This window comes from Dipodomys merriami, unplaced genomic scaffold, assembly GCF_024711535.1.
Source record: "Dipodomys merriami isolate MVZ:Mamm:240054 unplaced genomic scaffold, mDipMer1.0.p SCAF_5, whole genome shotgun sequence".
NCBI classification, from domain to species: Eukaryota; Metazoa; Chordata; class Mammalia; order Rodentia; family Heteromyidae; genus Dipodomys; species Dipodomys merriami.
The window spans coordinates 30,110,904-30,138,349 of NW_027206068.1; the positions used below are offsets into that span (position 1 = coordinate 30,110,904).

The 27,446-nt window shown below is 38.7% G+C and overlaps 1 protein-coding gene across 4 annotated transcripts in view; it reads right to left on the reverse strand.

Annotated features, from left to right (window-relative positions):
- Magi2 (membrane associated guanylate kinase, WW and PDZ domain containing 2) overlaps positions 1 to 27,446 on the reverse strand; it is a 1,319,799-nt gene that overhangs the window by 129,844 nt on the left and 1,162,509 nt on the right. For all 4 annotated transcript variants that reach the window (XM_069996345.1, XM_069996344.1, XM_069996347.1 and 1 more), the window contains 3 exons: positions 23,410 to 23,501; positions 11,047 to 11,239; positions 2,341 to 2,589 (listed from right to left, as the gene is read on the reverse strand). In XM_069996345.1, the coding sequence (XP_069852446.1) occupies positions 2,341 to 2,589; positions 11,047 to 11,239; positions 23,410 to 23,501 (534 nt within the window). The remainder of the gene's footprint in view (positions 1 to 2,340; positions 2,590 to 11,046; positions 11,240 to 23,409; positions 23,502 to 27,446) is intronic.

A 27,446-nucleotide genomic window follows, 5' to 3' on the forward strand; every position in this document is an offset into this window, starting at 1 on the left:
ATAGCCCTATGCACCAACCGAAAGGCTTCAGTAGTCACAGGAAGCAAAGCAACAAAGGAAACTCTGAACATATTGTGATAAGCATCCTTGGACTGGAGTAAAACTGAAAAAGACAAGCAGACAGTTATTCTGGGAATAACTGTGACTCCAGAGCACCTGAGAGCCTCACCCAGAGTCAGTCTCACAGGGTCTAGGAATCCTTGATAGTTTGATAATGGATATGATACCCAAGGCTGTTGGTTTTTTTTTTTTTAACAATTCACAAAGCACTTAACATTTCTCTTCAAAACCAGAGATCAAAATTATTATAGACATTAAGTAGGAGAGAGTATCAACTCCAGGAACCTTTTAGGTATATGTTGCAAATTATATATTGTAAGCGCAATGTGTCTTTAGCCACAGAGCATGGGGTAGATTCGGTTTCAAGCTCCTTAAATAGAAAAGAAATAAATATGTGAAAAAAAGAGAAGCTACAAGGCATCATGAACTAATAGAATAGATTTCAATTTTCAAGGGTGGTATAAAGGAATACCATCTTGAAAGTGGCTCACCTTGTTTTTATTGAGGTCAATGTGATCTCACTTGGTGGGCAGGCAACTTCTCACATTAATTGTAAGCATCAATGCTTGTTTTACCCCCCAAATGTATTTATGCACAGATTTTATTTGCAATAGAAAACACACACATTTAGAAAGAGAACTGTCACACTTTACATAAAGCTGAGGCCTTAAATACATGCTTAACATTTTTATTGTGGCAGTATACATTTTATTTTTATTCCAGTCCTCTAGGTATTCTGCCCCAATAAACAATTTGAATGACTGGAATAACTACAAAAACCTCAGTGAACATTTTCCCCAAGCGTAAATTATTGGGAGGCGGTTTGTATAATTCATGAAAATCTTTAGTCTGGTGTCCTTTTAATCTTAGTGAGCCCATCGTACTGACAGAAGGCTGCTTTTAGTCTATGCTTAAAGACTGGATTTATTTCTTTAGCTTACCATCAAGAGAAAGAGAAATGAAATTGTACTTTTAGATGTATGTAATTTGGCGACTTCTGCACATATTGGTGGATGTTAAATGTTTCTACAGTTTTCCATCTTGAATTTGTCATGGCTCAAGCTAAATGGAACAGTTCTGGTAGTTGTTTTTTTGATAATGTGAACTTCATCATATAAATCTGTTATTCATTCACAAGGGTTGATTTTTTTTTAACTATCACATGACATTTGTGCCTCTCTCAGCTCCCATGTGCTGGAGATGACTGCAATTTAGAATTAATTGTCAGGATGGCAAAAATGGGTACAACTTTTATTTTTTCTTTTAAGTTTCTGCGCTTTAGCATTTCTGTTCACAGCATTTTGAACTAAGGTACATCAACACGAAAAATGGCAATTGTCCTCTTTTGTTTTACTGTTTGCTGGCTGCTAAATGAGTTCTGGGACATGTTTCTGAAAGCAGAAGGATTAAGAAAGCCCGGAAGTCCATGAAAATGACCGACTAGAAAAGGAATATGGCCTCTCCCCTGTCATACAGACTTATAGAAACTTAGAATCCTGGGATACATGGAAGTTGAAGCCATCTACACCCTTTCTTATATTCCTTTCAGGAAGACTCAGTAATTCTGCCCCACAGGGCTGTTTAAATGACCTATGCCTTATGCTTCCATCTTTGACTGTCCAGCCCAATTTTACTTTCTACAAGCATCTTCCAAAAACTAAAATCTAAGAAGTCAGATTTCAGCCCATGGTGTGTAGCTTTCTATTGGTTCCTGTACACGTAGAAGACTAGGATATAAATATCTTACTAAGAGCTTAAGAAGCCTATCCCGTTGGCCCCTGCTTAATTTTATGTCTTCATTTTGTGCCACTTTTCTTTGGTCACTACTCCACAGTCACACTGAGCTTGTTTATTTCTTGACTACCAAGCTCCTGGGTTCATCTGCGTCTGCAGGCTGCAGCCTGGACTGCTCTTCCCTTGCTTCCCATCCTTTGCATGTCTTTGTTGACTCTATTGAACAGCTCACAATAAAAAAGGAAGTATCCCCTGACCAATCCATAAAATCCAGTACCCTACCTTTCCCAGCAACACCACCACATCACCCTGTCTTATTTTTCTCCCAACCTGAAAATGAATGAAGAACATTTGTTGTGATCGTACCTTCTTCTTGAGCCAAAGGCTAGGATAATTTAGATTTATTTGTGCCCATTGCCTGAAAGGTCGAACTATATAGTCAGTGTATCTACAGCCATCCTCTGACCTATTTGTCTGTTTTCCCCTACCATTAGGACAAATGAAAACACAACCATTTCTCAGAAAGCAAGTGAGTCAGTCACTTACTGATGGTGGATCCCGACTCAGGCCTGTTCAGGGAGCTGATGATGACAAAGCCGAAGCCCTCGTTCTCTTTGCGGTGTATGACCACGTCGCTGGTCTGCAGGCTGTGGGAGGCGAAGCCTTCAGGGGGCGAGGCATTGCTACTGGGGGCGGCATGGTTGCTGTTGGTGTAGGTTGCGTAATCACTGCGTGGAGAGCTGTGGTGGGTTGATACAGAGCCTGGACTCCTTCCATTCTCTGGGCAGGGCTCCCCTGGAAGACACATTTTACACAGGAATTCAGTCATTCAAGAAAGGTCTTAACAAATGTTCCCTGCTTTATAGACATTGTTCTAGAAACAGATGTTGTTGTAAAACGGAGTGACTGGCTTCTCTTCTTCTACATTCCCAAAGCAGGTAAAGGGCTAAAAAACTAGCCTTGACTCAGTCCTAGTCTTCAAGAAATTGAGGGAAAACACACATCAGCCTCTTCTTCCTTGCTACTGGTTTATATTTTCCTCATGTAGAAAACGGGGCACAAAAGCAGGACTATATCTACTTTTGGATATAGAGTCTGTTGGAACCATAATAACTGTCCAAAAGTGACCACAAAAGAAGAAGGAGACAGAATCCTAAAGTGTGTGTATATCCATATACATACTATATCCTAGAGTGTGTAGATGAATCCTTTAATAAAGAACTTGTTAAAAATACAAGTGCACATCTTCAGGGTGCATCTGTAAAAAGTTTTTTCAGTAGGTCTGAGGAAGATGAGCACAGGAATCTGATCGAATTTCAAGGCCTTTGAAATATAGCTGGAGATGTAAGTAGGGTTATTAATTCAGGAGAGGATCACAAAGCATAGTCTATCATCATATTTGTAAAATATATGAGTTGGGTATCAGTGGCTTATATATAATCCTAGCTACTCAGGAGGTTGAAATTTGAGGATCATGGTTAAAGCCAGCCCAGGCAGGAAAGAATGAGACTCTTATTTCCACTTAATCACTAAAAAATAATATGGAAGTGGAGCTATGGATTAAGTGGTAGAGCGCTAGCCTTGAACAACAACAACAACAACAAAGCTCAGGGCTAGCACTCCGGCCCTGAGTTCAAGCCCCAGGACTGACACAAAAAAATTTTTGATTAAGATAACAAAGATATTTATGAAACAGAAGAATGATAAGGTGGAAAATGATGACAACAAAAGATTCCTTTTGGGGTCTTTAACTATTGTCTCTTACTCAGAACTCCTGAGGGAGTCTCATATGTCCTGTCAAAAACAATCAGCAAAAGTTCCCATGAAGGCACCTCATAATTGACAGTTCCATTCTTGCTATGGTTTGGATCTGGGATGTCCCACAAAGTCCCATGTGTTAAAAAGGCTCGGTCCTCAGTATGTGACACTATGGAGAAGTGGTGGAAACTTTAAGACATAGTGCAAAGTGGGAGTCCTGCTGGTCAGGGAGTATACCTTTGAAGGGGATTGTGGGATCCTCCTGATCCTTTTCTTCATCTTTTTTGGGAGGTGGGGGGGGTATGAAGTGATTATTTTTCTCCATGCCCCAGCCATGTGTGCTGCCAAAGGCTCAAAGCAGTGGACCGGTGGATCATGAACTAGAACTTACATAACTATGAGCCCACACAAACCTTTTCCCTTTATAAGTTAACTTGTCTCAAGTATTTGCTACAGTAATAGGAAGTTGAAGAAGTGAATTCTGAAATAAGAAAGGGAGAAAAAAAGCCGACACACCAAGAGATGTTTCACGACACTGATGCCTAAAGTAGGTTCTGCATTCACTCATATACCCAGATTTTAAAAACAGCTTTACATCAATTACACATTTCAAGGGAAAAAAAGCAAAACAACTAAGTAATAAAAGGCCCTATTAACATATTAACTTCATGATTGTAATTACAGAAGAAATGAGACCCAAATTACTATTTGATTTTTCTTTAGGATATAATTGGTCATGTTTTAATAAGACAGATGCTTTTAATTTGTAAAAACACATACCAAGACAATGAAAGAGCAAAATGTCAAAACCTTTTCCTCTTTTGAACTGAAAATTTCAATTTCTGCCAGTAAAATGTGCCCTCTTTCCAGGAACATATTGTCTTAGGACAAGCTGGTATTGTCTTGCTAAAGTACATGCCCTTTATCAGTCCTTGTGCAAGTTGGAAATAAAGTAATTAGAGATAGCTTGGAAGAAGAAAAACAAACAATTATTATGCTGCTACATTAAATTGAAAATCTCCCTGAGTTATTGGACCAAATCAGTAACTAAATGTCATAGTCAGTGACAGGAGAGATCTCATTTTCTGGCTGTCACATTTTTTTAGGAGGTTGGGGGGCTGAGAGTATTTGGTTGTCAGCAAATCAGCAACAAAGAAAAATTATGTGTCTTCCCAGTAAATGGCTGGGAGTGGTTCTACAGGTTCTAGAGAGAGAATGAAAATTATTGACTGAGTCAATGTGAATATTTCCTGGGTAAGTGTGAGTCATTACATGAGTAGAATACTTCTTTTTTTTATTGCTTTTGGGACTCATCTTTAAAGTCTAAAAGTTCTTTATATTTAGTAAAATAAGCAGATTTTAAATTAGACTTCCAAGTTCTTTTGGGGCTTGTTCTGGGCCTTTAACACTTGAAAACTGGCAACGTGATCTCTTTTGATAAATGGACCCTATATCAGTTTTCCTATTCAATTGGCTCTGGATCCAAATGATCCATTTTCCCTCCTAACCACCTCTCTTGAGAGACACCAACAGGGTTGTTTTAAAATAATATAGTAAAACATTATAAGGTGACTTAACACCATTGCATTAAAAAAATAGTTACTGATTTCCAGGATCCCTGATTCATTCTTCTGGCTCATATACTAAAAAGGTTCATATAAGTTTGTCACTATGCAGTTACTGAAGACGAACTATTAATTTTTAGGGTTTGCTTCCTTTTAGTTCCCGCTGGTGATAGTGGAAAACACCACTGCCCTGACCGGAAGGAATGTCTCTTTGGGAGGCAGGGGTGTAGATAATGCTTCTTGGTGAGGTGGCTTACAACAGGACATTAACTGTGGGTCAGGCATTGCTTATGGTTTGCATAGAAGCAACACTGCTGCCTTGTACTTATGCTTACTCATTGTTAAATGAATTGCCAAAGTTTACTAGCAAGGAGATTTTACAGAAATGGGGATGCACTGAAATACTGGCAATAATCAACTATAGTTAGACAATGGATACTCTTTTGAGTAGATAGCTTGCAGGGCCTGACTGTGACCCAATGTTTCTTTCAAAATATCAGCTTTTTTCATTGATTTATCCACAGACTAAGAAATCCTCAGGGTCAAGGGGACTTGTCCAACAAGAACCTACATTTCTCTTCTAGATCCACACCCTCTGTTATCAGAACACTAGGCTTCTGTATCCAGATAGATCTTGCCTGCTTCCAGACCTCCTCTTCAGGATCTCCTCACGAAGCATGACAGGACTGTAGAGGGGTATATCTTACGTTGAATTATAGGTGAAGCAATGGGGGTATATGGGCAGAGCTTGATATCTGAGCCAGGGTATCCACTTGTGTAAGCACTGGGGCCCTTGTGGTACCTCAAGGGGGCAGGTAACAGACTGGGATGTTGCTCCACAATGTCAGGGACTGGCATGCCTGCAGGCATTTGTGTGCACACTTTTGGTTTCTACCCAAAGGAGGGCAACTTGATAAAATGGGTGACATACAGACAAAGGAAAGGGGATGCATTTAAAATGGACCAAGGGTAGGAAACAGAACCAGGGGATAAACTGGAATGGGGAGGGGGAAACTGGTTAAATTTCTCACCCTGCTGCCAGGAAAGCCTTCCTTCCTTATCAGACCAGGAATGATTTTCCTCTAGGAAATGCTGATAGCTTTGGGACTGACTGTAACATGTTTTGATTAAGTCATAAAACTTCCGTTCACATCAATTCTAGATTTACATTTTAGGAAATTCCTCAGAGACACCTTCCTCTCAAACAAATTGCGTGCATTCAGACTAATGTGTCATTACACAGAACGTCTTGAAGCTGAACTACTGAGCATATAAATATTTATATTTTCACTATAATAATTAAAGGCACTCTTTTAATGTCCTTGGGGGGGGGGTAAAAACAACAACTAAGTAAGGAACTAATAGAATAGAATTATGGACTCAGATATGATTCCACCTAATCTTTGATAAGGGAGTCAAAATTATCAGATGGAAGAAAGATAGCCTTTCAACAAATGGTGCTGGCAGAATTGGCTATACACATGTAGAAAACTAACGTTAGATCCTTATATATCACCCTGCACCAGAATCAACTCCAAGTGGATCAAAGACCTCAAGGTAAGAGCAGAGACCCTGAAAATACTACAGGAAGGGATATGGGATATGCTAGGGCTCCTTGACACAGGTCAAAACATCCAGAAGTACAACAAATCAAAGAAAGGCTGGATAAATGAGATGGCATTAAACTGCAGAGCTTCTACATGGCAAAGGACAAAGTTAGCAAGATAAACAGATTGGGAGAAGATCTTCACTAGTGATACAACAGACAAGGGTTTTATATAAAAAATATACATAGGGCTCAAAAAATGAAACCCCCCCAACCAAAAAAATCCTCATAGAAACAACCACCCTATTAATAAGTGGGTTAAAGAATTAAAAAGAGGCTGGGTGCTGGTGGCTCATGCCTTTAATCCTAGCTACTCAGGAGGCTGAGATCTGAGGACCATGGTTCTTGCTAGCCCAGGCAAGAAACTCCCCAGAAAACCAGAAGTGGCGCTGTGGCTCAAGTGGTAGAGCGCTAGCCTTGAGCTGAAGAGCTGAGGAACAGCGCCCATGCCCAGAGTTCAAGCCCTATGACCCACCCCTCCCCCCAAAAAAAAGAATCAAAGAGAGACTTCTTTGGAGAGGAAATAAGAATAGTCAATAGATACATGAAGAAATATTTGCTGGGTGCTGGTGGCTCATGCCTGTAATCCTAACTACTCAGGAGGCTGAGATCTGAGGAACATGGCTTAAGGCCAGCCCAGGCAGGAAAGTCCGTGAGACTCTTATCTCCAATAGACCACCAGAAAAACCAGAAGTGGTGCTATGGCTAAAGTGGTAGAGCACTAGTCTTGAGCTGAAGATCTGAGGGACAGCACCCAGGTTCAAACCCCATGATGGACAAGAAAAAATAAACGAAAAAAAGAAATGTACAACATCTCTGATTGCAAAAGAAATGCTGTATTTGATGTTGATATAATTTGTGGAGGGGAAGGGAAAAAACAAATTGTTTAAATAGGTATACAGATCAACCCATTGCAGAATGAGATATACAAGATGTTATGTCAAAAAACAAACTACAACTTTGGCGGGGGTGGGGGGTCGGGAGTAAGGAGGAGGCAACAATGCTTGATAAGAAATGCACTCATTACCTTGCTCATGTAATTATAACCCCTCTGTACAGTATTTTCACAATAAAAAAAAAGGAATGCAAATCAAAACCATATTGAAATTCCTCCTCACCCCAGTTAGAATGGCCATTATCAATGAAACAAACAATAGCAGATGCTGGCTAGGATGTGGCCAAAAGGGAAGGCTACTATGCTGTTCGTGGGAGTGTAAACTTGTTTAACCACTCTGGAAAGCAGTATGGAGGTTCCTCAAAAGACTAAACATAGAACTACCCTATGATCCAGCAGTCCTACTCCTGGGCATTTACCCAAATGATCACAAACAAGGCTACACTAAAAGCTACCATCACAACTATGTTCCTTGAACCATTATTTACCATAGCTAAGATATGGAACCAACCCAGATGCCCCTCAGTAGATGAATGGATCAAGAAAATGTGGTATATATAAACAATGGGATTCTATGCTCCCATCAGAAAGAATGACATCACCCCATTTGTAAGGAAATGGAAAGACTTGGGGAAAAATTATATTAAGTGAAGTAAGCCAGACCCAAAGAAACATAGGCTCCATGGTTTCCCTCATTTGTAATAGTATATGTCTAGGATAGTCTTAGAAGAGGATCACAATAGCTCAATAGCTGTGTATATATGACCACATAAAATGATGCTAGTCAAAATGAACTCCAAGATATGGAAACAATAGGTTTTTTGTTGTTGTTGATGTTGTTTTCAATATACTATATTAATTTTTTTTCTTTCCTTTTTCCCCTGTTGCCACTGTTCTTGATTTTAGTATCCTGTGTCTTGTATATACATTTGTCTGATTTGGAGAAGGAAGAGGAATAACAAAATGGTAAAACAAAGACAAAGGGTGAACCAATGCAACAGTGATACTCACAAGACACTAGGTTGGAAATGAGCTTTACAACTTGGGAGGGGGAGTCAGTGGGAGAAAAATAGGGAGGGGTAACAATGTTTGACAAGAAATGTACTCTCAAAATATCCTTTTGCAGAACTTGATCATTTTCAAAACTGATGAGCCTTTCCAGGAAGAGTGCGCTGAATTAACTTGGAATATCTCCTGGTGTGAATGAGCAGTCTGTAGCAGAACATTTTTTTAAAAAAATTAAATATATTTCAATTGCACTCAAAAGCCTAACAGACTAAAGTTGGTAAGAACTGTAGTGAAGAGCAGCTTTAGAGCAGTCATGTGACTTACAAATTGGAAGAATACCTTTGTGCAGCATTTGGCATCTACCCCAACAGCTTGGGTTGATTAGAACAAAATTTAATTTGCAATAATCAGCCAGTGGCAAGGGGAGCATGAAATTATGTTAGTGCATTGGTTTTGCACTTTGCAATATATTTCCTTGTAAATCAGGTATCTTTTTAATTTATCTTTAGGCTACAGAACCTATAGTACAGTAAATTTGCTATTAAAAGAAAAGCACTCTTCAGGGAGAAAGACAGTTAAATGTTAACCAAGGAAGCATGATCTTCCTCCTGGCATTTTGCCCAAGGATAAGCCATAATTCAATGTGTTTTACTTCTTTGGGTCAAGTGCTATGCCATGGATTTCTGAAGACAAACGGCACCTCTTAGTAAAACCTCCATCCAATACAAGATATACAGCAGTCTGTACTGGTGAGGACTGACAATTCTTCTGACTTGCCCTTTTAAATGATTGCCCTTGCTTAACTCTAGTTCCTAGAGGACTCAAAAGGAAAGGATATTTAGTCCAAGTGATAAATCTTATTTCTTTCAGTCACTTATATCCTGTGATCAGCAGGTAGCTCCCTTAAAAAATTCCAATATTATATGCAATATGTAAGATCCATTAATGGATCCCTTAATGGAAGATCCTATAAATGGAGTGCCATTTATTAAAAATTAGTGTTCAAATTCACTGGGAGTGGAAATCATGTCTTAAAATAGGGAGGCAGCTGAATGTAGCATAACAAACCAAGCTGGGCTCTGGTGGCTCATGCCTGTAATCCTAGCTACTCAGGAGGCTGAGATCTGAGAACTGATGTTTGAAGCCAGCTAGGGAAGGAAAGTTCATGAGACTCCAATTAACCACACACAAATAAAGCCAAAAGTGAAGCTGTGGCTCAAATGGTAGTGTGATAATCTTGAGGAAAATAAGCTCAGGGATAGTGCCCAGCCCCTGAGTTCAAGCTCTAGGACCAAATGAGCATGTGCATACACACACACACACACACACACACACACACACACACACACACACACAATTTCTGGGTTATCACTAATTCACTGTGGAATACTAGGCAAGGTACACATTCTTTGGAGACCAATTATAATCTGTAATGGGAAGGAACTCAGACTGGAAAGGTCCTTCCTAATTCTAGAATTGCTGGGTCTGTATGAGGATGTTGAGGGACTGGGTAGAGAAGCCACTCTGGGATAGCAGGTGATGGGAATTTCATTGGATCCTGATCCTGAGTTGGACAGGACCACAGTGTTTTTAGAGCATGGGAAATTGTTAGGGAAAAAAAAATTTACACTCTCAAATTTACTTCATTTCCAGATTATATATAATGGTGCTTGTAATAGACATATTTCTTAAAATCATATTACTTTTTTGAGTTGAGATGGTAAGAGACACAAATTAGATATATTATGAATATATGAGCTGACTTTTAAAAGTATGTCTTTGCTGGAGTCTCTTATGAAGCTAAGAAAATAGGTGTAAAGGGAATAATCACTTCTAATATATCTGTTTCATAAATTTGGAGCTATAGGAATTATGTCTTCCCAGAGTCAGAGCTGTATTTTTCTACATGGGGAGACAGTTTTATTATTACCTTTTATCAGGCTCAACAATGAAAGTTAATTTTCCTTCCTGGTACACCATTATTATGGTATCAAAATTCTGTGTGTATGTGTGTCTTTGGTTGTTGTTTGTAAATGCAATGCGGAATATTTTTAAAAAGCATATTTTTCCATGACTGTAACACTGTTTTCATAACTACCATCTGACAAAAAGCAAAAAGCATACGTATCTGATCTTAGCCCCAGGCTTCACTAGAAATTTTTAATGACTCCATTTGAAATGTAGGCTTCAAAGACCGGATTTTTGTACTAGTGGGGTGAAAGTCTGCACTTCCAAAATCAGTCAGTTCTTTAGGAATATCTAGGTTGCTTCTTCCCTTCTATAATACAGAAATGGCTTTAGAAGTGTGTCTCTGTGTTTCACAGAAACATTGAACCACCTAACTCCCAAGCCTTGCCTCCTGCGTCATATACCTACCTCCACCTAACTCCCAAGCCTTGCCTCCTGCGTCTTATACCTACCTCCACAGAGCACCTTTCTTCTCACAGTGAGGTTGACCTGCCCATTGCGAGCTGCGTGGTGCATGAGGTCGATCACATAGCGGTGGGTCTTGCCAGCCACTGGAATCCCATCCACATACACCAGCTCATCTCCTGGGTGTAAGCGGCCATCTCTGTCGGCTGAGCCCATGGCAATGACCGCTCCTATCAAAATCTAGAAAAGCAGTGAGGAAAGGACATGTGAATTTCCAACATCCATCTCCATAAGTACATGAAAAATGAAAAATGAGGCTAGAAGGATGACTTTGTTTTTGTTCTGCCATTACTTGGATTTGAATTCAGGACCTTGGGTGCTCTTGATCATGGTCAGCATAGCTCATGGTGATTGGTCTACTGCTTGAGCCATACCTTCAGTTTCAGGATTTTGCTGGTTCATAGGTGGTAAGTGTCTCTTGGAATTGTCTACCCAGGCTGGCTTCAGGCCTTGATGCTCAGATCTCAGCCTCCTGCATGGCTAGGAATAGAGGTGTGAGCCATTGGTGAATGGCTTGATTATTCCTTCTAGAGACATGAATGTCTCAAAGACACAAATAGTTGTCACATAGTGCAGAGGACATTTGCTTCCTCAAGGAGCACTGTGATGCAAAATAATCTGATGCTAACTGATTGCCACACATGAACCCTGCCTTGAACCAAGGTGGGGGTTGCAGTCTTGGTTCTGGTTCTAGGGTAAGTCTTCTTCATCTCTGAGATCTTCAGTTTCCTCAAATGTAGAATGGGGAAAATTATAATAGTACCTGTTCTATAAGATATTAGAAAAATTGAATGTAAATCATTTATAAGAAGAAGCAGTTTAACTTTTTTTGAGTTAAATGTTCATGTAGTGAGTGCTCAAAAAATGTCCAGAGAAAAGTAGCTGCTATACATTATTAAATCCTGGGAAAGGTTTATGGCCTCTGTGTGTGTGTATGTGTGTGTGTGTGTGTGTGTGTGTGTGTGTGTGTGTGTGTGTGTGTGTGTGTGTGTGTGTGTGTGTGTGTGTTTGGCTTTGCTTTGAAGGCTAAAAAGCAAGGAGGAGGAAGAAAAAAAAAACAACAACCTCAGAGCTGGCTCTTTCTGGCCAGTTGACTGACTCATAAATTCTGAGTCAAACCTTCTTCAGTTGTTGCTCCATTCCTTTGAACATTTCCTTGGCGCATTGTTGTTAGCACTTAGCACATTCCCAGTCCTATGCCTATGCCCTGAAGTGCCTCACAGTGTAGATGGCTACAATACCAGGAGGCACGCATCTGGGAACTGTGGGCTATGTTTTTAATTCCCTGAAAAAGGACTGTAATGAAAGGCAACATATGGGTTCCTACCCAGTAGAAGCACTCATCTTAGTGTCCATGACCAAGGCTGTTTGCTCAAAGAGCAATGCAAGTAAATATTTTGCCTCTGTTTCATCTGCAGAGCAATTTTTCAGATCACCCAGGAGTCCCTTTTCCCTGGCTGAGCCACATAGCATATATTGTCCTTAGCCTGGACAATATTTCAGAGTCCCTACTCTAGGTTTGAAAGCCTTATAATAAAGTGATCTTTTGCTCACAATTTGATTTCTTTTTTGTTTTTTTAATATATATTTTTATTGTCAAGATACTGTACAGAAGGGTTACAGTTATACAAGTAAGGTAATGAGTCCATTTCTTATCGAGCATTGTTACCCCCTCCTTTGATTTTCCCTTACCACCCCTTCCCTCCTCACCTCCCCAGCTCCTCCCTCCTCCACTTCCCCACCAAAGTTGTAAAGTTCGTTTTCAACATAGTGTCTTGTACATCTCAGTGTTACAGTGAGTCAACCTGTATCCTTGTTTCAGCATTTTGTTATTTCTCTTCCCCTCCCCAAATTAGAAAAAAAAATATATATATATACAACATGCAGGGCACCGGAATCAAACACAGTGAAGACAGGGGTTATATAGAAACAAAAAAATCACATAGTACATTATAAGTACATTGAAAACAACAGCAAGAAAGATAAAACCTCTTGTGTCCCTATCGTGGGGTTCATTTCACTTAGCATCAGGTTATATGGTCATAGCTTATAAGTACATAGCTTTTGACCTCTTCTGCTTGTCCTAGACACATACTAGTTATTTCTTTCAGGCATAATAATTTCTTTCAAGTCTCAGATCTGTAGAATTGATCCAACTTGCAGAACTGCTCCATGCTGGCTTACTTGTCTTCAGGCTGGGCAGCAGAATGACTCCTTTATACTTAGTCATATTGTGGCTGGTCATTACAATGGCTGGATCTGAGTGCTCAGGATGTTTTAGGTATAGGCAAAGACACAGTTTAAAGAATTTTACCATCTTGACACATTTATTAGCTATCTTGAGGAACAACAATTCCCTACATTATTGCTCCCTTCTATACCTGAAAGATGAGGAAAAGACTTGTTTCTCTGTTGAATACTTGTATTCCGATAAATGTAAATAATTCATTACTGCCATCACAGGAATGGTCTTACCTTAGATTAGTGACACAATGGTTCTTTCCCTACAATCCACCGTACCCATTTTCTATAGCCTAGGATTGGGCATACTCCATTTTCCCTTATTGTCATGCCAACCTGAACTTATGAATTTCCTACTAAAGATGTTCCAATCTATTCTTCAAAAGGTTCAACCCACTAGGGGATGCCTCAAAGAGTTTGTAAATGCCTGTGCAGAAGCCATATTTATGTGCAGAAACGAATATTTATGTTTCTCTACTGCTTCATGAAGAGCTGCATTTAGTTAGCTTAGTCTAAAGAAAATGCTTCAACCCTTTACATTTCCTTTGTACTGAACTGGGAAAATTTAAAGTAGTGATAGAGGACATTTGTTTGTGAACTTTCTGGCTGGTTAATTATCAGTTTTAAGGTGTAGTTCTGATTTTCACTGATGAAAGTGATAAAAAAGAAATTAGGACTGAGAGAGTCAGAGCTGCAATTGAGCCCTGTACAAAAATAATAAAGATATGAAGTTTCACATTGGAAAACTCCCGTTACTCTTTTCAATGAGGAAATAGCAAAGATATACTGACATTCTTGAAGTTACATTCTGTGCTAGTAGTATAATGACATTCATTAAAAGAAGATGATGACAACTATGATTATTGCAGCATTATTCACGATAGCTAAGATATGGAACCAACCCAGATGCCCCTCAGTAGATGAAATGATGAAGAAAATGTGGTATGTATACACACACGTACACACACACACACACACACACACACACACACACACACACACACACACACACACACAATGCAATTCTATGCCTCCATCAGAAAGAATGTCACTACTCCATTTGTTAGGAAATGGAAAGACTTGGAAAAAATTAGATTAAGTGAAGCAAGACAAGCCCAAAGAAACATAGGTCCCATGGTTTCCTTTATTTGTAATAACTAGTATATGTCTAGGACAAGCAGAAAAGGTCAAAAGCTATGTACATATAAGATGATGCTAAGCAAAATGAACCCCAAGATAGGGACAAAAGGGGGTTTTATCTTTCTTGCTATTGTTTTTAATGTATTTATAATGTACCATGTGACTTTCTTTTGTTTCGTTGTATGTTCTTCCCCCTTTTTTGTAATTTGGGGCGGGAAAAGGAAATAACAAAATGCTGAAACAAGGATACAGGTTGACCCATTGTGACAATGAGATGTATAAGACACTATGTTGAAAATAAACTTTAAAACTTTGGAGGGGAGGAGGGAGAAGTTGGGGAAGGAAGGGATGATAGGGAAAAAACAAAGGAGGGGGTAACAATGCTTGATAGGAAACATACTCATTACCTTAATCATGTAACTGTAATCCCTCTGTACAGTATCTTTACAATAAAAATGTATATTAAGAAAGAAAGTATATGACAATATGAGACTAAAAGAGCACATATAAGTGACACATACCTCAAATTTAGGGCATCACACAAAGCTTTCTGGAACATGATTCCTAGTGTGATGTGTCTTGAAAGGCATTACACAAGCTAAAGGTAATAAGGCAACTTGTTTTATAGAAGTGATTGCAAGCTGCATTCTTATAAAATGATGCTAATGGAAATGAGCGCCAAGAAATGGAAGCAAGAGGTTTTTAAATTGCACTGTTTGTAGTTCTTTCTTTCTTTCTTTGGTTTATTCCCGTCTGTCCTTGTTTTTGATTTCTCTATCCTTTGTTTTGTATATAAGTTTATTGATTTGGTGAGGGGAAGGGTAAGCACAGAAACTGTGGGACAGAAGGTGAACCAATTCAGCAGTAAAATCCACTAGACACTATGTTGAAAATGACCTAAACAACTTTGAGGGGAGGGAAGTTAGGAGGGAAAAATCTGTGAGAGAATGAGGGAGAGGGTGACATTGTTCAAAAGGAAATGTACTCATGACCTGACTGATGTCACTGTAACCCCTCTACATATCACCTTTATAATGAAATTTTTTAAATCTAAAAATAAATAAATAAGTAAATAAATAAAAAATAAGGTGCAGATAAAACCATCTGCTTTCCTTCCATCTTGCTGTGGATATGAGCTACTTTGCTCATCCTCACTCAACAAATTATTTGTTGATACTTTTAAGTTCTAGGAATCCATTAGTGAAAAATAACAAAAATCTTCTCCCCATAGAAATTCTATTCTAGTGGTCAGATGATAATTGTAAAAAGTATATTACATTTGCTATATAAATTATACTTGTGTAATCATATAGTAATGCAAACTATGTGTCCTAGAGGCATGTTTGGGAAAAAAACAGCAAGGCCGTGTTAGAGTTGGGTTGCATTGGCCTCTTTGAGAAACTGATAGGTGAACAAAGTCTGAAGTTCACTGGACACATTAAAAAACCAATTTGAAACTTTTTTTTTTTATGCCAGTCCTGGGGCTCAAATTCAGGGCTTAGGCATTATCCCTGAGGTTTTGTGTTCAAGTTTAACACTCTATTACTCAAGCCACAGCTTCACTTCAGCTTTTTTCTTAATTTTTATTTTTTAAATTTTATTTTATTGTAAAGATGCTGTACAGAGGGGGTTACAGTTACATGAGTAAGGTAATAAGTACATTTCTTGTCAAACATTGTTACCCCCTCTTTCGTTTTTCTCCTACCATCTCTTTCCTACCCCACCACTCCCATTCCTCCCCTCCCCTCCCCCTCCCTCCCCCCCCCCCCCCTGCCCCGCAGCATTTTTTGTTGTTAGTGGTTAATTGGAAATAAGAGTCTCATGAATTTTCACTCCAGAGCTGGCTTTGGACTGTGATCCTCACATCTCAGCTTTCTGAGTAGCTAGGTTTATAGGTGTGAGCCACTGGTGCCCAGCAAGTTGAAGCTTTTTAATCTTCAAGCCTTCCTTGACTTGGTCCTTTCAAATCTAACATATTTATTGCTACACAGCATATTCAATGAATACTTCAACTGTGTATCTAAATAAACGTTGATAGGACAATATAATTTAGTCTAAAGTCTTATTTAGTATGATATACATGAGATAATCCATTCTGTACTTCGCTTTTAAAAAGTTTGTGATCACAAGATTTATCATGTGAGGTGCCTGCGAGGTCAGGTGCTGCAAGTCACTACAGTTGAATGCTGTGCCTACAGAGATGATAAAGTCCCTCAATTGGAACAAGGTTAGGAAAGTGATTGCCTTCTCTTTCCAGGTTGTGATAGTTTTAGATTTGAGCTGTGGCAGTAGAGCTGCTTGTCCCTTGGGTTCATGGTATTTTCCCCCATGCATCAGGAATCTCTCACTTTGCTGGGCAGAAACTGACCATTCACTCACACTGGCAGTGCTTACCGCTCTCATGCTTAGCCTTTGGCAGTTTTTATCTTTGGTGCTGTATATTTCATTGGTGACACAGAGATAGCTCTATGTGTGTCTTTCTTCAGAAAAAAATAACCGACTTTTTTTTGCTTTACATCAAATATGATTTGTATACATATTCTATTGTTTTCCATTTGCCACCTAACTGCAGGGACTGGATAATCTAAGATTCCCTTTAGCACTGTAATTCATGCTGGCTTCGCATTGTGTAAGTTTCCATACTTTTCAAAGCTGCTGAGAATGGATAGGTAGCCTTTCAAGGTAGTAGTTCTCCCACTTTGGGATATACTAAATTTGCATGGGGATGTTTGTTATAACAGTGCTGGGTCTAATCTGAGAGTCTGATTCTGCATGTGTTCTAACAAGTTCCTAGAAGTTAGTTGATGCTAATTGTCCGTGAATCAATTACACACTGAACTTTGAGAAGGTTTCCCTTGGGTCTGATGGTCACAGGATCTGGTCCCACTAATCACATCCAAGTTTCTCTAAGTACTGATCTAAGTTCCTTGACCTATCAGACCAGCTATCTTCCAGATCTGCTGAAGGTGCTTGTTCGGGTTCCCTTTCTCCAAGGTCACATTTTCCTTCTGGTCTTGCTGACCTTTGTGTACCCTTGGCTACACCGGTGAAGAGTCAGCTTAGCCAATCCAACTCTTGCTCCATTCTCTAGCTTTCTCTGGACTATAGCTTTCTCTAGACAATAGCATCAGCCTCAGTGCCCCTTCTCCAGTTTTCTCTTTGCACTCTCAGAGTTACTTTTTATCCCATCCCAATGGCTCTGGCCCTAAAGGCAGATCTGGTGGCAAAAAGGTTCTGTGTCCCCACAAATGACTAACCTATGGCCCTGTCCTTTTCACTGCCTCCTGTAGGAAACCAAAGAGAAAAAAAAATTCCACAGCTCCATTTAATCTCAGGCTTTGAGTCACAGAACAAAACAAAGTATTAGATGTGAAATAACAGCAATTCACATTCAAGTGGTTGATACTTCAGTAAGCCAGCACAGAGGAGGATGCTGAAAAGAAAACCCAAACAAACAAAACCCAAGCCATTTTTCTAGACCCTCTCCTTCTTTGACATGTTTCCTGCACTATATACCCAGAGTTAGTACAACCCCATTTGCCTGAGGGCAACCCTGGGCCCTCTCCTTATGAAATATCTCCATGAGTTTACACCAGACTGCTACACTAAGTTCCGACATATTGTCTTTCTTTTTGGAGTGGTTATTCTCCATATAAGCTTTTCTTTAAAGTCGTGTTTTCTAGATCTTTCTATCTTGATGCTTTTCCATCTCTTCAGTGCACAGCTGGAAATCTCATTTTTGTTCCTTTCTGGCAATTTTTCATTTCTTTCTATTTCTATTGTTATTTAATGGTGAAAAGTATTTCCTTTTGCAAGAAAAATGCCCCTATGCTTTGCTTGAGCTGGAGCCCTGCTGTTCATTGTTTGCCAAAAGCAAAGTTGTCATGTTTAATGTGCACCCTGGGACATCAATACCATTTCATATATACAGAGGCAGAAACCTGTTTGCTGTAATCTATGAGACCTCCTGGAGTCTTGAAACCAAGTGAGTTTACACTCCAAAACTTTTGTAGCACACCCAGCAATTAAAGGAGGGTAGAGCCTTTGTTTTGTACGTTGTGTCTGGGCTTAGGATGCAGAAAAGCAGGAAGGTAAGGCTAATGGGAGATCTTTACAGTAGACACACCTTCCTGACATGGCCACTCTGAGAGGCAGTGTTCTGCTTTTCAAGTCTTGTTTTCTTACTTTCCTTGTGTCAGGGAGAGTTAAGGCTTGTATTTTATGGTTTTCGCATTAAAACTGTAACTTGCAGCTCGAGTGTATCTTAAATCATTCAAATGAAGAAATAAACAGGAATAAATCTAAACAGACACAATAAAGATAACCAGCAATCCATGTAATCCGAGGAGACTTATAATAAATACCTGATGACTACCTACTGAAGGGAAGAAAGGATTTAGGAATGCAAAGACAATACTTGAAAGGGTTGGGTACATGGGAAGTGCTGTATAAAACTGGCAGAAAGACATTCCAAGGCAGTATATACACACCTGAACTTCACATTGAGCAATATGGGTTTTATTTTGATATTCTTTTCCTTCCATCTCAGGCAATGTCTATGAGGACTTCTCTCTCTTGAGACCACTTCCTTCTTGAGCTAGCCATGACTATACCCTCCCTATGGCTCAATCAGGCTGTATCTTCCAAACAGAGTCAGGTCTGAGGAAGGGGACAGCCGAAGGTGACATTAGCTAAGTGGAGGGTTGGTTTATCTTCTAAACTAGCAATCATGAATCTAGCAATCATGGATCAATGTTAAGAATATCATACTTCAGGGAGCTGGGAAGGTGGCTCAGTGGTAGAGCACTTGCCTTACATGCTTGAGGCCCTGGGTTTGATTCCTCAGCACCACATAAGCAAAAAGAAAAAAAAGCCGGAAGTGGCCCTGAGGCTCAAGTAGTAGAGCGCTAGCCTTGAGCTGAAGAGCTGAGGGACAGCGCCCAGGCCCAGAGTTCAGGCCCCATGACCGGACCCCCCCCCAAAAAAAAGAATATCATACTTCAAAATCTATGTGAAAGTATACATTAGAAGAAAAAGTAGAACTTTGTTGCTTTTGCCTTCTATTTCTTTTGTGGCAACTTTTTATTGCATTTGTATCTATACATGGACAAAGGGAATTACAGGTATCTTAGAATTAAAATGATATTATTTTTAGTGCCTACGGCCTATAAAGATTATGATCTGGTCATGGTTGGATGTTCATTTGGCCTACTCTTTCATCTTCTCAATTGCTTTCCATCTAATCTTTTGGAGGTAGGAGTCTGAAAGATAGTAGTGTAAATAACCCAGGCAGGGGATCTTGGGGGAGTTGGGGTCAGGCTCAGTCTAAAAGGATCACTACTTATCTCCAGCTACTTGTAATTATGGAGAAAGGCAAGCTCAATGGTGTGAAGTCCAGTTTTCAAAAGAAGATGGAAATCCATGTTTTAAAGATGTGAAATGCCAGTGCTCAGACACTTAAAAATATGGGGAGCCAGCTACAAGTAGCTCAGGTCTATAATCCAATCTATTTAGGAGGCTGAGATCTGTGGATTATGGTGTGAAGCCAGCCCAGGTAGGAAAGACTGTGAGACACTCATCTCCATTCAATGAACTACTCAAAACAAAAACAAAAGCAAAAACAAAAAAAAGCTGGAAGTGGAGCTGTAGCTTAGGCAGTGGAGAGCTACCCTTGAGTCAATGCAGTTCTGGGATAATGGCTAGGCCCTGAGTTCAAGCCCTAGGACTCACAAACAGATAAAAATACAGACACACACACACACACACACAAACCAGACACAGACACAAACATAAACACATAGACACTGACACACACACAGACACACACACACTGGGAAGTTCATCAAACATATTGCTGAGACCTCATCTTGGGCTTCTTTGATTCTAGAGAATCTATTGGCCTCAGAAAATGCACACTCCAGATCATTATTTGTTTTGAGAGGCTCAGTTGACAGTTTCATATTGGAAACAAGTATTCTCTTCCATTTTACATGTATTTATTTGTATCAGGTTCTGTATTAAGGTTGGAAAATATGAACATTATTAAAATCACAGTTCTTGACTCACATATTGTTATGAGGGGATAAAAAAGCATTTTAGAATATTGTAGAAGAGGAAACTCATCTGTCTGTTTAGAAACTCCTTACTTTAGTAAACCTGAGGTATTATGCTAGTCTAAGTGCATTGGATTCGATTTGAGTTTACCTTTATATCTCCTGCAGTTTTTTTATTTCTTGCTCAGTAGTGCACAAATGCAATAAAATTATATCTCAGCAGTTTTTGATTTTGAGCTTGTTTTTAATTATGTTTCATTATTTGGTATCTTCTATGACATTATTATTAATTTGGATTTTGTTCAAAGAGAAGTCTGATCATTGTCCCTAGTTCCTGCTAGGTAAAATCCCTTGCTGTCTGTGGTGAACTCTTCAGACTATACCTGCTATGGTTTATGCTAAGATGGTCAGGATGGGGCCATACACACTAGCTTAGAATAAGGGCTACCTTTATCAGAAATATCAATCAAGTAATTAGAGGGTTGGGCCTTTGAGCAATGTTTATTAATCTGATCTATGGCAAGAAAGGGGGACTAAAGATTCATGTGGGAAATGATTCAATTACTCATGTCCATGTCATAAACCCCAATAAACACCCTAGATCCCACATTTGAATGAGCCTTTCTGGTTGGCAATATAGATAGGATAGGTCATTGCTCTAGGGTAACCTGAGGATAAGGAAAGCTTCACATTTGAAATTTCTTTGGAATTTGTCCTAGATAGGTCTTCTTTAAGCTGGTTTTCACTGTAACAAATTATAATCTTAATACTTCTCTGGCTTATAAAGAATGCTGTGATTACCACACAGTTCTCCACTGGCCCTGGACTGTCCCAACTCTCCCTTTTCTTGTTTGTAATTCTCAGGAACACCTGTAGAATATTCTGAGACTGTACCATTCTGGATAAGAAGGGAAACAACCTGGGCTCTGTACCAGTCACCAGTATAAACAGAATGATTCAATTGTATAGCCAGTGATACTTATTACTCTGGTCTGTAAATCTCACAATGGACCAATTTGGGGGGTTCCTCAGTTATGATGCATGAAAGTTGTGATACTATTTGTTCTGAGAAATTATTCTGAGCCTTAGAGGACCAGCTCTCAATGAATCTTAAGCTTCTGTTGTCCTTTGCTGCCTACCTGCAAATAACAAACTATCTTCATGTAGCTTGCATATATGGATAATCTGTCTCACTGGACTCAAAAAGTTGGTAACCAGGCACAGTGAGCCAAGGACCTCCACATCACAGCGGGTGTGTAGTATGAGTGCAATGGCAGCTTCTTTCCTGAGAGTTCACAGTGTAGCAAACTAATTTTAGTTACTCTCAGGAACTCAGGCAGACGTTGGATCCGAAGAACTGGAGGACCTCAAGTTAAGATAACTCTAAACAATGGCACATTTTAAAAGTTATAAACTATTAAATACAACACAGGGATAAAGTCTGTGCTTAGAAGAACTTAAAAATCCTGGGGATCCAACAAAGACATGTAGATATAAAAGTGCATTAGTTAGAGTATCGTGAGGGAAAGCCATGCCAGATATTCATTGGAGGCCAGGAGGTTTGGAACATAAGGCAATATTAAAAGTTTACATGTATTAAAGAAATGTATAGTATTTTCAGTTCTCTAGGTTTTCAGTTTCCAGACTCTGTTCAGAAGGGAATGTAGCTGGAGGGCTGAATGGGTGACAGAGAATCTCTGAATCAGCTGACAAGGAGAGAGGACCAGGGTTACGAGGAGGAACATAGTAGCATGCTGGGTGATTGCGGTCAGATTTTATTCCTGGGATTGGGATTGGGTTCCTGTCAGGTTCTCATGGACACTGCTTGAATACTTACTGTGTGAGGGAGCTTACTCTCTACCATTTCATCTTGGAGCAGTTTTAATTATTATGAGTTCCTTTTATTTGTTAGACTGACTTTTTTTTTTTTTAGTGTAGACTGACCTTTATTTTATCCTTGAGATGTCTGTTCATCAGATTTGTTTTTACTTTGGGGAAACAGTCTATTAACATGATAGACCAAGTTGATGATAACAAACATTTATGCAGTATGTCATATGATCCAGATATAATACTGAGAGCTTTAGCACCTTATCTACTTCTCAAAGTCACTCCAGAGAAAGGACTATTGTCTTGTAGTTGAGGAAATTGAGGTATAGAAGAGAAGTCTCTTACTGGAATGAGGAGGTAGGCAGAGATACTAGAATAAACAGCTCCAAGACTTTATTTATTCAAAACTTACATAAACTTCAGTTTCACTGTGCATTAGGTATTAGTTATGATAGATCTTTAACAGTAAGTGTTTTATAGCTGTCATTTTAATATATTCTCTTAAATCTAGTTTTGGTATATTCCTTGTGTATCAATAACTATTGCTACTTTAGGCTTTCATTCTGGATATATACACGTATGTATATAGTCATAGAAAGGCTTCTCCAGAGCTAGTTGAAGTTGACTTCCTGAGTATCTTCTCATTGTAGTCCCTTAATTCAATTAGTAAGACATTTTTTTTTCAGCACTGAACCTGATTTTACATCTACTTATCCCTCCCCATGTTTTGTCTTTTTCTTTTCTTTCTTTTCTTTTTTTGGCTGCAAATAAACGAAATGGTGCAGTCCCAAATCATCTCTTGATATGTATCTTCTGATGTGCTGTATATCTACCCCTGAGCTGCCTCTCAGAGAGAACAACTTTCCAATGCCATATTTGAAATAAAAAGAATCCAATCCATTGTAAGAAAGAAGTAATGTTCCTCTCCTAATGTGATTTATGATGAAATGTTGGAGACACTTGTATATGGTGAGACCTTTTAAAAGAGAATAGCAAGAAACAAACTGACTTCAACATTTTTCATTTGACACTCCTAAGACATTTCCAAATGAGCCAAAGTATGGAAATAAAGTAAATTTAACTTACAGGCTGTCCAGGCTCATCTCCCCCAAGGATGCGGAAGCCAAATCCAGACTCCATCCTTCGAAGATGAACATCCAATTCCTTATAATCTGGACCTGGCATAAAGAAGATCCCATTGAGTAATGAATCCTGCCTCTTTTGCAGCCCTGAGTAACTGAACACACTGATGATAAATTAATTTTGTGGAAGTGAGTAATGGGAATGCTGTTAGAGTCAATGAAGAACAGGTAGGCTATGATAACGTGGTAGCAAAGAAAGAAGTGGTGCTTCCAAAGTCAGTTGGTCAGTGGAATAACAGTGGGCAACCAAGGACATTCCTAGGGTATTCACATAGGCAGGAAGAACACATGAATATTCTGAGTGAATATATCGATGAGTCTATAATTTTTTAATTTCCTTGAGAGCTTTCAGAATGCTTCAAGAATCTTGGCTGTGACTTTGAGCTATTTACTTTTGATTAGTCCAGAAGTAAGAAAGAACAGATGCCAAAACTTGGAATTACCTACTAAAGTACTACCTAATAATTAAGCAGTACCTGTGTATGGCTTGATACATCCAGTATAGAGACAGGGGTGTGTATTAGTGAGCCTGTGTGTACAGATTATCAACTTGTGCCTAATAGATGTCTCTGTTGAGACAGTAAAAATTAGAAAATATATATTTTAAACTTTTCTTAATTAGGATTTAAGTGAAGTGTTTGTGTTCTCACAAACTCCCTCAGTTAATTCACAACTTTTGGGTAGAAATTCATCTGGGCTAAGACGAATCACAGCCCAAACATTTTTGAAATGTGGAATCTACTATAGATAATAACTTCATTAGTGCACTCAAAAATAAAGGAGAGCATAGATACTTTTCTACAATCAGCTAAATGAACTGAAATGTACCTATAACTAAGAAACATTCCTGAATTGGATTTCCTTTAGCTCTAGAATAAACTGAAACATTAAGAAATTTTTTTCTTTGTTTTCTTTTTTTCTTTTATTTGTGACATCAAGAAATTTTTTGACTTTCTGAGGAGATTATTTCCTGTGCTCCTCCACTCCTTCCTTTCCTGGGCCTTCTAGGGAAAATATCATACCCACTGTTAGAATGTTAGTGGATGATCAGCAACCTGGAGGAATATGTATTGAATAATCTTTGTTTAAGAAATGCTTAGTGATTTCTGGGTCTCAGTAGTTTAAAGACAGTATTAGAATAGATACAAGCAGGTATTAAAGAAAATTCCATTTGCTTAAAAGGATAGTTTTGGAACTTAGGATATGATTTCAGAGGAGAATCCTCAGGAGACATAAAAAGATCTCAAAAAGATGAAGGCATATGAATATATACTTGTAGTTATATTAGAAAGTGATTCATTGACTGATGGTCAGGTGTGTTTTTTATTTGACAATTATTCTCTTTTATAGAAAGCTGAATTAAGCCCTTAAGTATGATACATATATATGTTATATACATATACATATGTGTACACACATATATACATATAGTACAAAATATACAATTGCTTCTATGACCAAATGTGCACATATATCCAAGGTCTTTTTGATTCAATGAACAATAAAAAAATTTAAAAAAAGAGCCATTAATTAGATTATAACATTTTTTTTTGTTATCCTTTATAAACTGTATAACCATTCCCATTTTAAAGATGGGAGAACATAGAAGAATTTGGTTTCTATTAGTAGCCAATTCATGTTGGGTAGTAAAGGAAGATGGAAAAGTAAAGACAGAACTGGCTTTTGAACTTAGTTGATTCTGGCATCTATCATAGTGGATATGGGACACATGGAGAGTTTGCTAAGCGTGGCGTCTGGAGGTAATGGAGCAGCCTTGTAAACTCACAGCAGATATTTGTACTGTTCCCAGGGGAGGAAGGGCAAAGAGGGATGGGAGATGAAAGATAGTGCCCCATCACAAGTCCAACTTCCACAAGTTGGTTATAATTGCTCATGGTAATCTCCTCTTTAGGTCACTTTCAGCTTGGAGACTCTAGATCATGTATACAGGAAACACAAATAAGAGGCGACATCCTCTTGATGTCTAGAACAATTGTGCCACCATATATTTGACCATCACAATGATACTTGTCCTATCTTCTCACTTTCATATCACTGTGTCTAGTAAATGGGGAATGGTTCCTCTGGACGACTTCAGCCCCCATTAGTATGGAATGAAGAACTCTAAAAGGAATTCCAACTTTGTTGAGTGAAACTTTCCCCTTTAGCAAATGCCAAAATTCTGATGATCCTGGCACTGGAGTTTTGAGCTGTGTCAAGGTACAAGGGGTTTGGCTTATGTCAAAGAATCCATTGATTCCTGGAGAAATAGAAAAAAATCACTTTTAAAAAAAAATGAACAAATCAGTATTTTCCTTAGAGAGGAAAACTTAGATTTTGGCTAATTTATTTATGTGTCTACATTGATGTGCTTTTTTTCCCCTGACAAGTATAGTTCCCTGACTGATGCTTTGGTTCACCCTGTTTTCAAATATATGGTAGAATGAGACAAACCTGTCAGTTTTACCTTTGCATTCTAGACTGAGGCAACTTCACGTACACAAGCAAAGAGAGACTAGCAGAGAGCAGAGGGACCCAGTGAGGAACTGTGCTAGCAGATGTGATTTAACTTTTATTTCTTTGCTCATTTTGAACACAGATTCAAAGGCTGTAGGCCATGGAAACTTTTGAGAAACAATTAACTGGAAAAAAAGTTTAACTGATAGACTGCCTTGAGGCAGTAATTTTTTTTTAAAATAAGAGCTTTTTGAAAGATAATTTTTCTTTGGTTTACTTTTGTTTCCCTTCCTCTTTGAGTCTGGCTTTAAAAACTAACTAAAATTATATGCACAATGCTGGGAGATATTATTCTTTTTCTTCTTGCTTTGTTAGCTTTTTGCAAAGAGTATTTCTAATACTTCACCTTAGCTGCTCTTCTGGCCTGCTGACAAGGCTCAGTGACTGTAACATGCTTTATCTCTTCCCTTATTATTGTGAAGAAATCTAAGGGCAACTCTTCAATGCTTTTCCATGGAAGTTAATGATCACTACTCCTCTATCTCATTTATAAATAAACTATGTACTACGATTTTGTTACAGGAAGGGGTCTGATAGATAACTTTAGGATCCAGGACCTTGGAAAGTCACTCAATCACTCTCCCTTCTGCCCCTCATACTTAAAAAAATAGTTTATGCTTTATTGTTTTCATTCTGTGCTTATTTTTATTTTCTTCCTTTTCCTCAGTTCCTTTTTTAAGACTATCAGGGGCATTGCCAGATATTTCTTGATTTAGGTAAGAGGGGGCAGTGGTTGGGAGGAAATGGACTAAGAAGAGACAGAAGATTCCTTGAACACTGGTGTCAATGGAAAGTCATGGTCAATGTTGCTTCTTTCTTAGAAGATGAGTCCCAGGATGTCCAGTCATTATGAAACAAATCATCTATCTCATGATACTCTTTCCAGATAGAATTTGACCTGAGCTCTAAGGTAAGCTATTAGGGTAGAATTTGCAAGTCCTACATTAGCCTAGACTCCTACCAATATTGCAAAACCCAATATTTAAGAAAACCTAGCAAATGGTAGTTACATCCAGGCATTAGGCCAATCTCCCTTCTATTACAGAGCAACAAAATTCCAAAAGCTAATTCTTATTTTGCCTTAAGCATCTATGGGGCTGCACATACTTTTTGTATCCTGGTTGTACTTATAAAAATCATGGTTTTGTGCACAGTTTAGAGAAAAGACAGGATGGCTGAACACAATTGACTAATTTTATGAATGGATTCAATCTTCAAATATGCAAAGAACAGCATTTTTTATGGATTAATTTGGCACATGGGCTGCTGCTGTAAACATGTCAATTAAATTTTGGTACTTGAAATCTCTTTCATGTTTTAATTAAAACATAAGTGCCGTGGCTTATTATCACAGTTTGGCACAAAGAATGAAATTATTCAATTTTTCCTGCTGGAAAATGCAATACTCTTTTTTGGCCTTCCTCATAATGAGATCTAAGAACGACTGCACAAAAAGGAATCAGG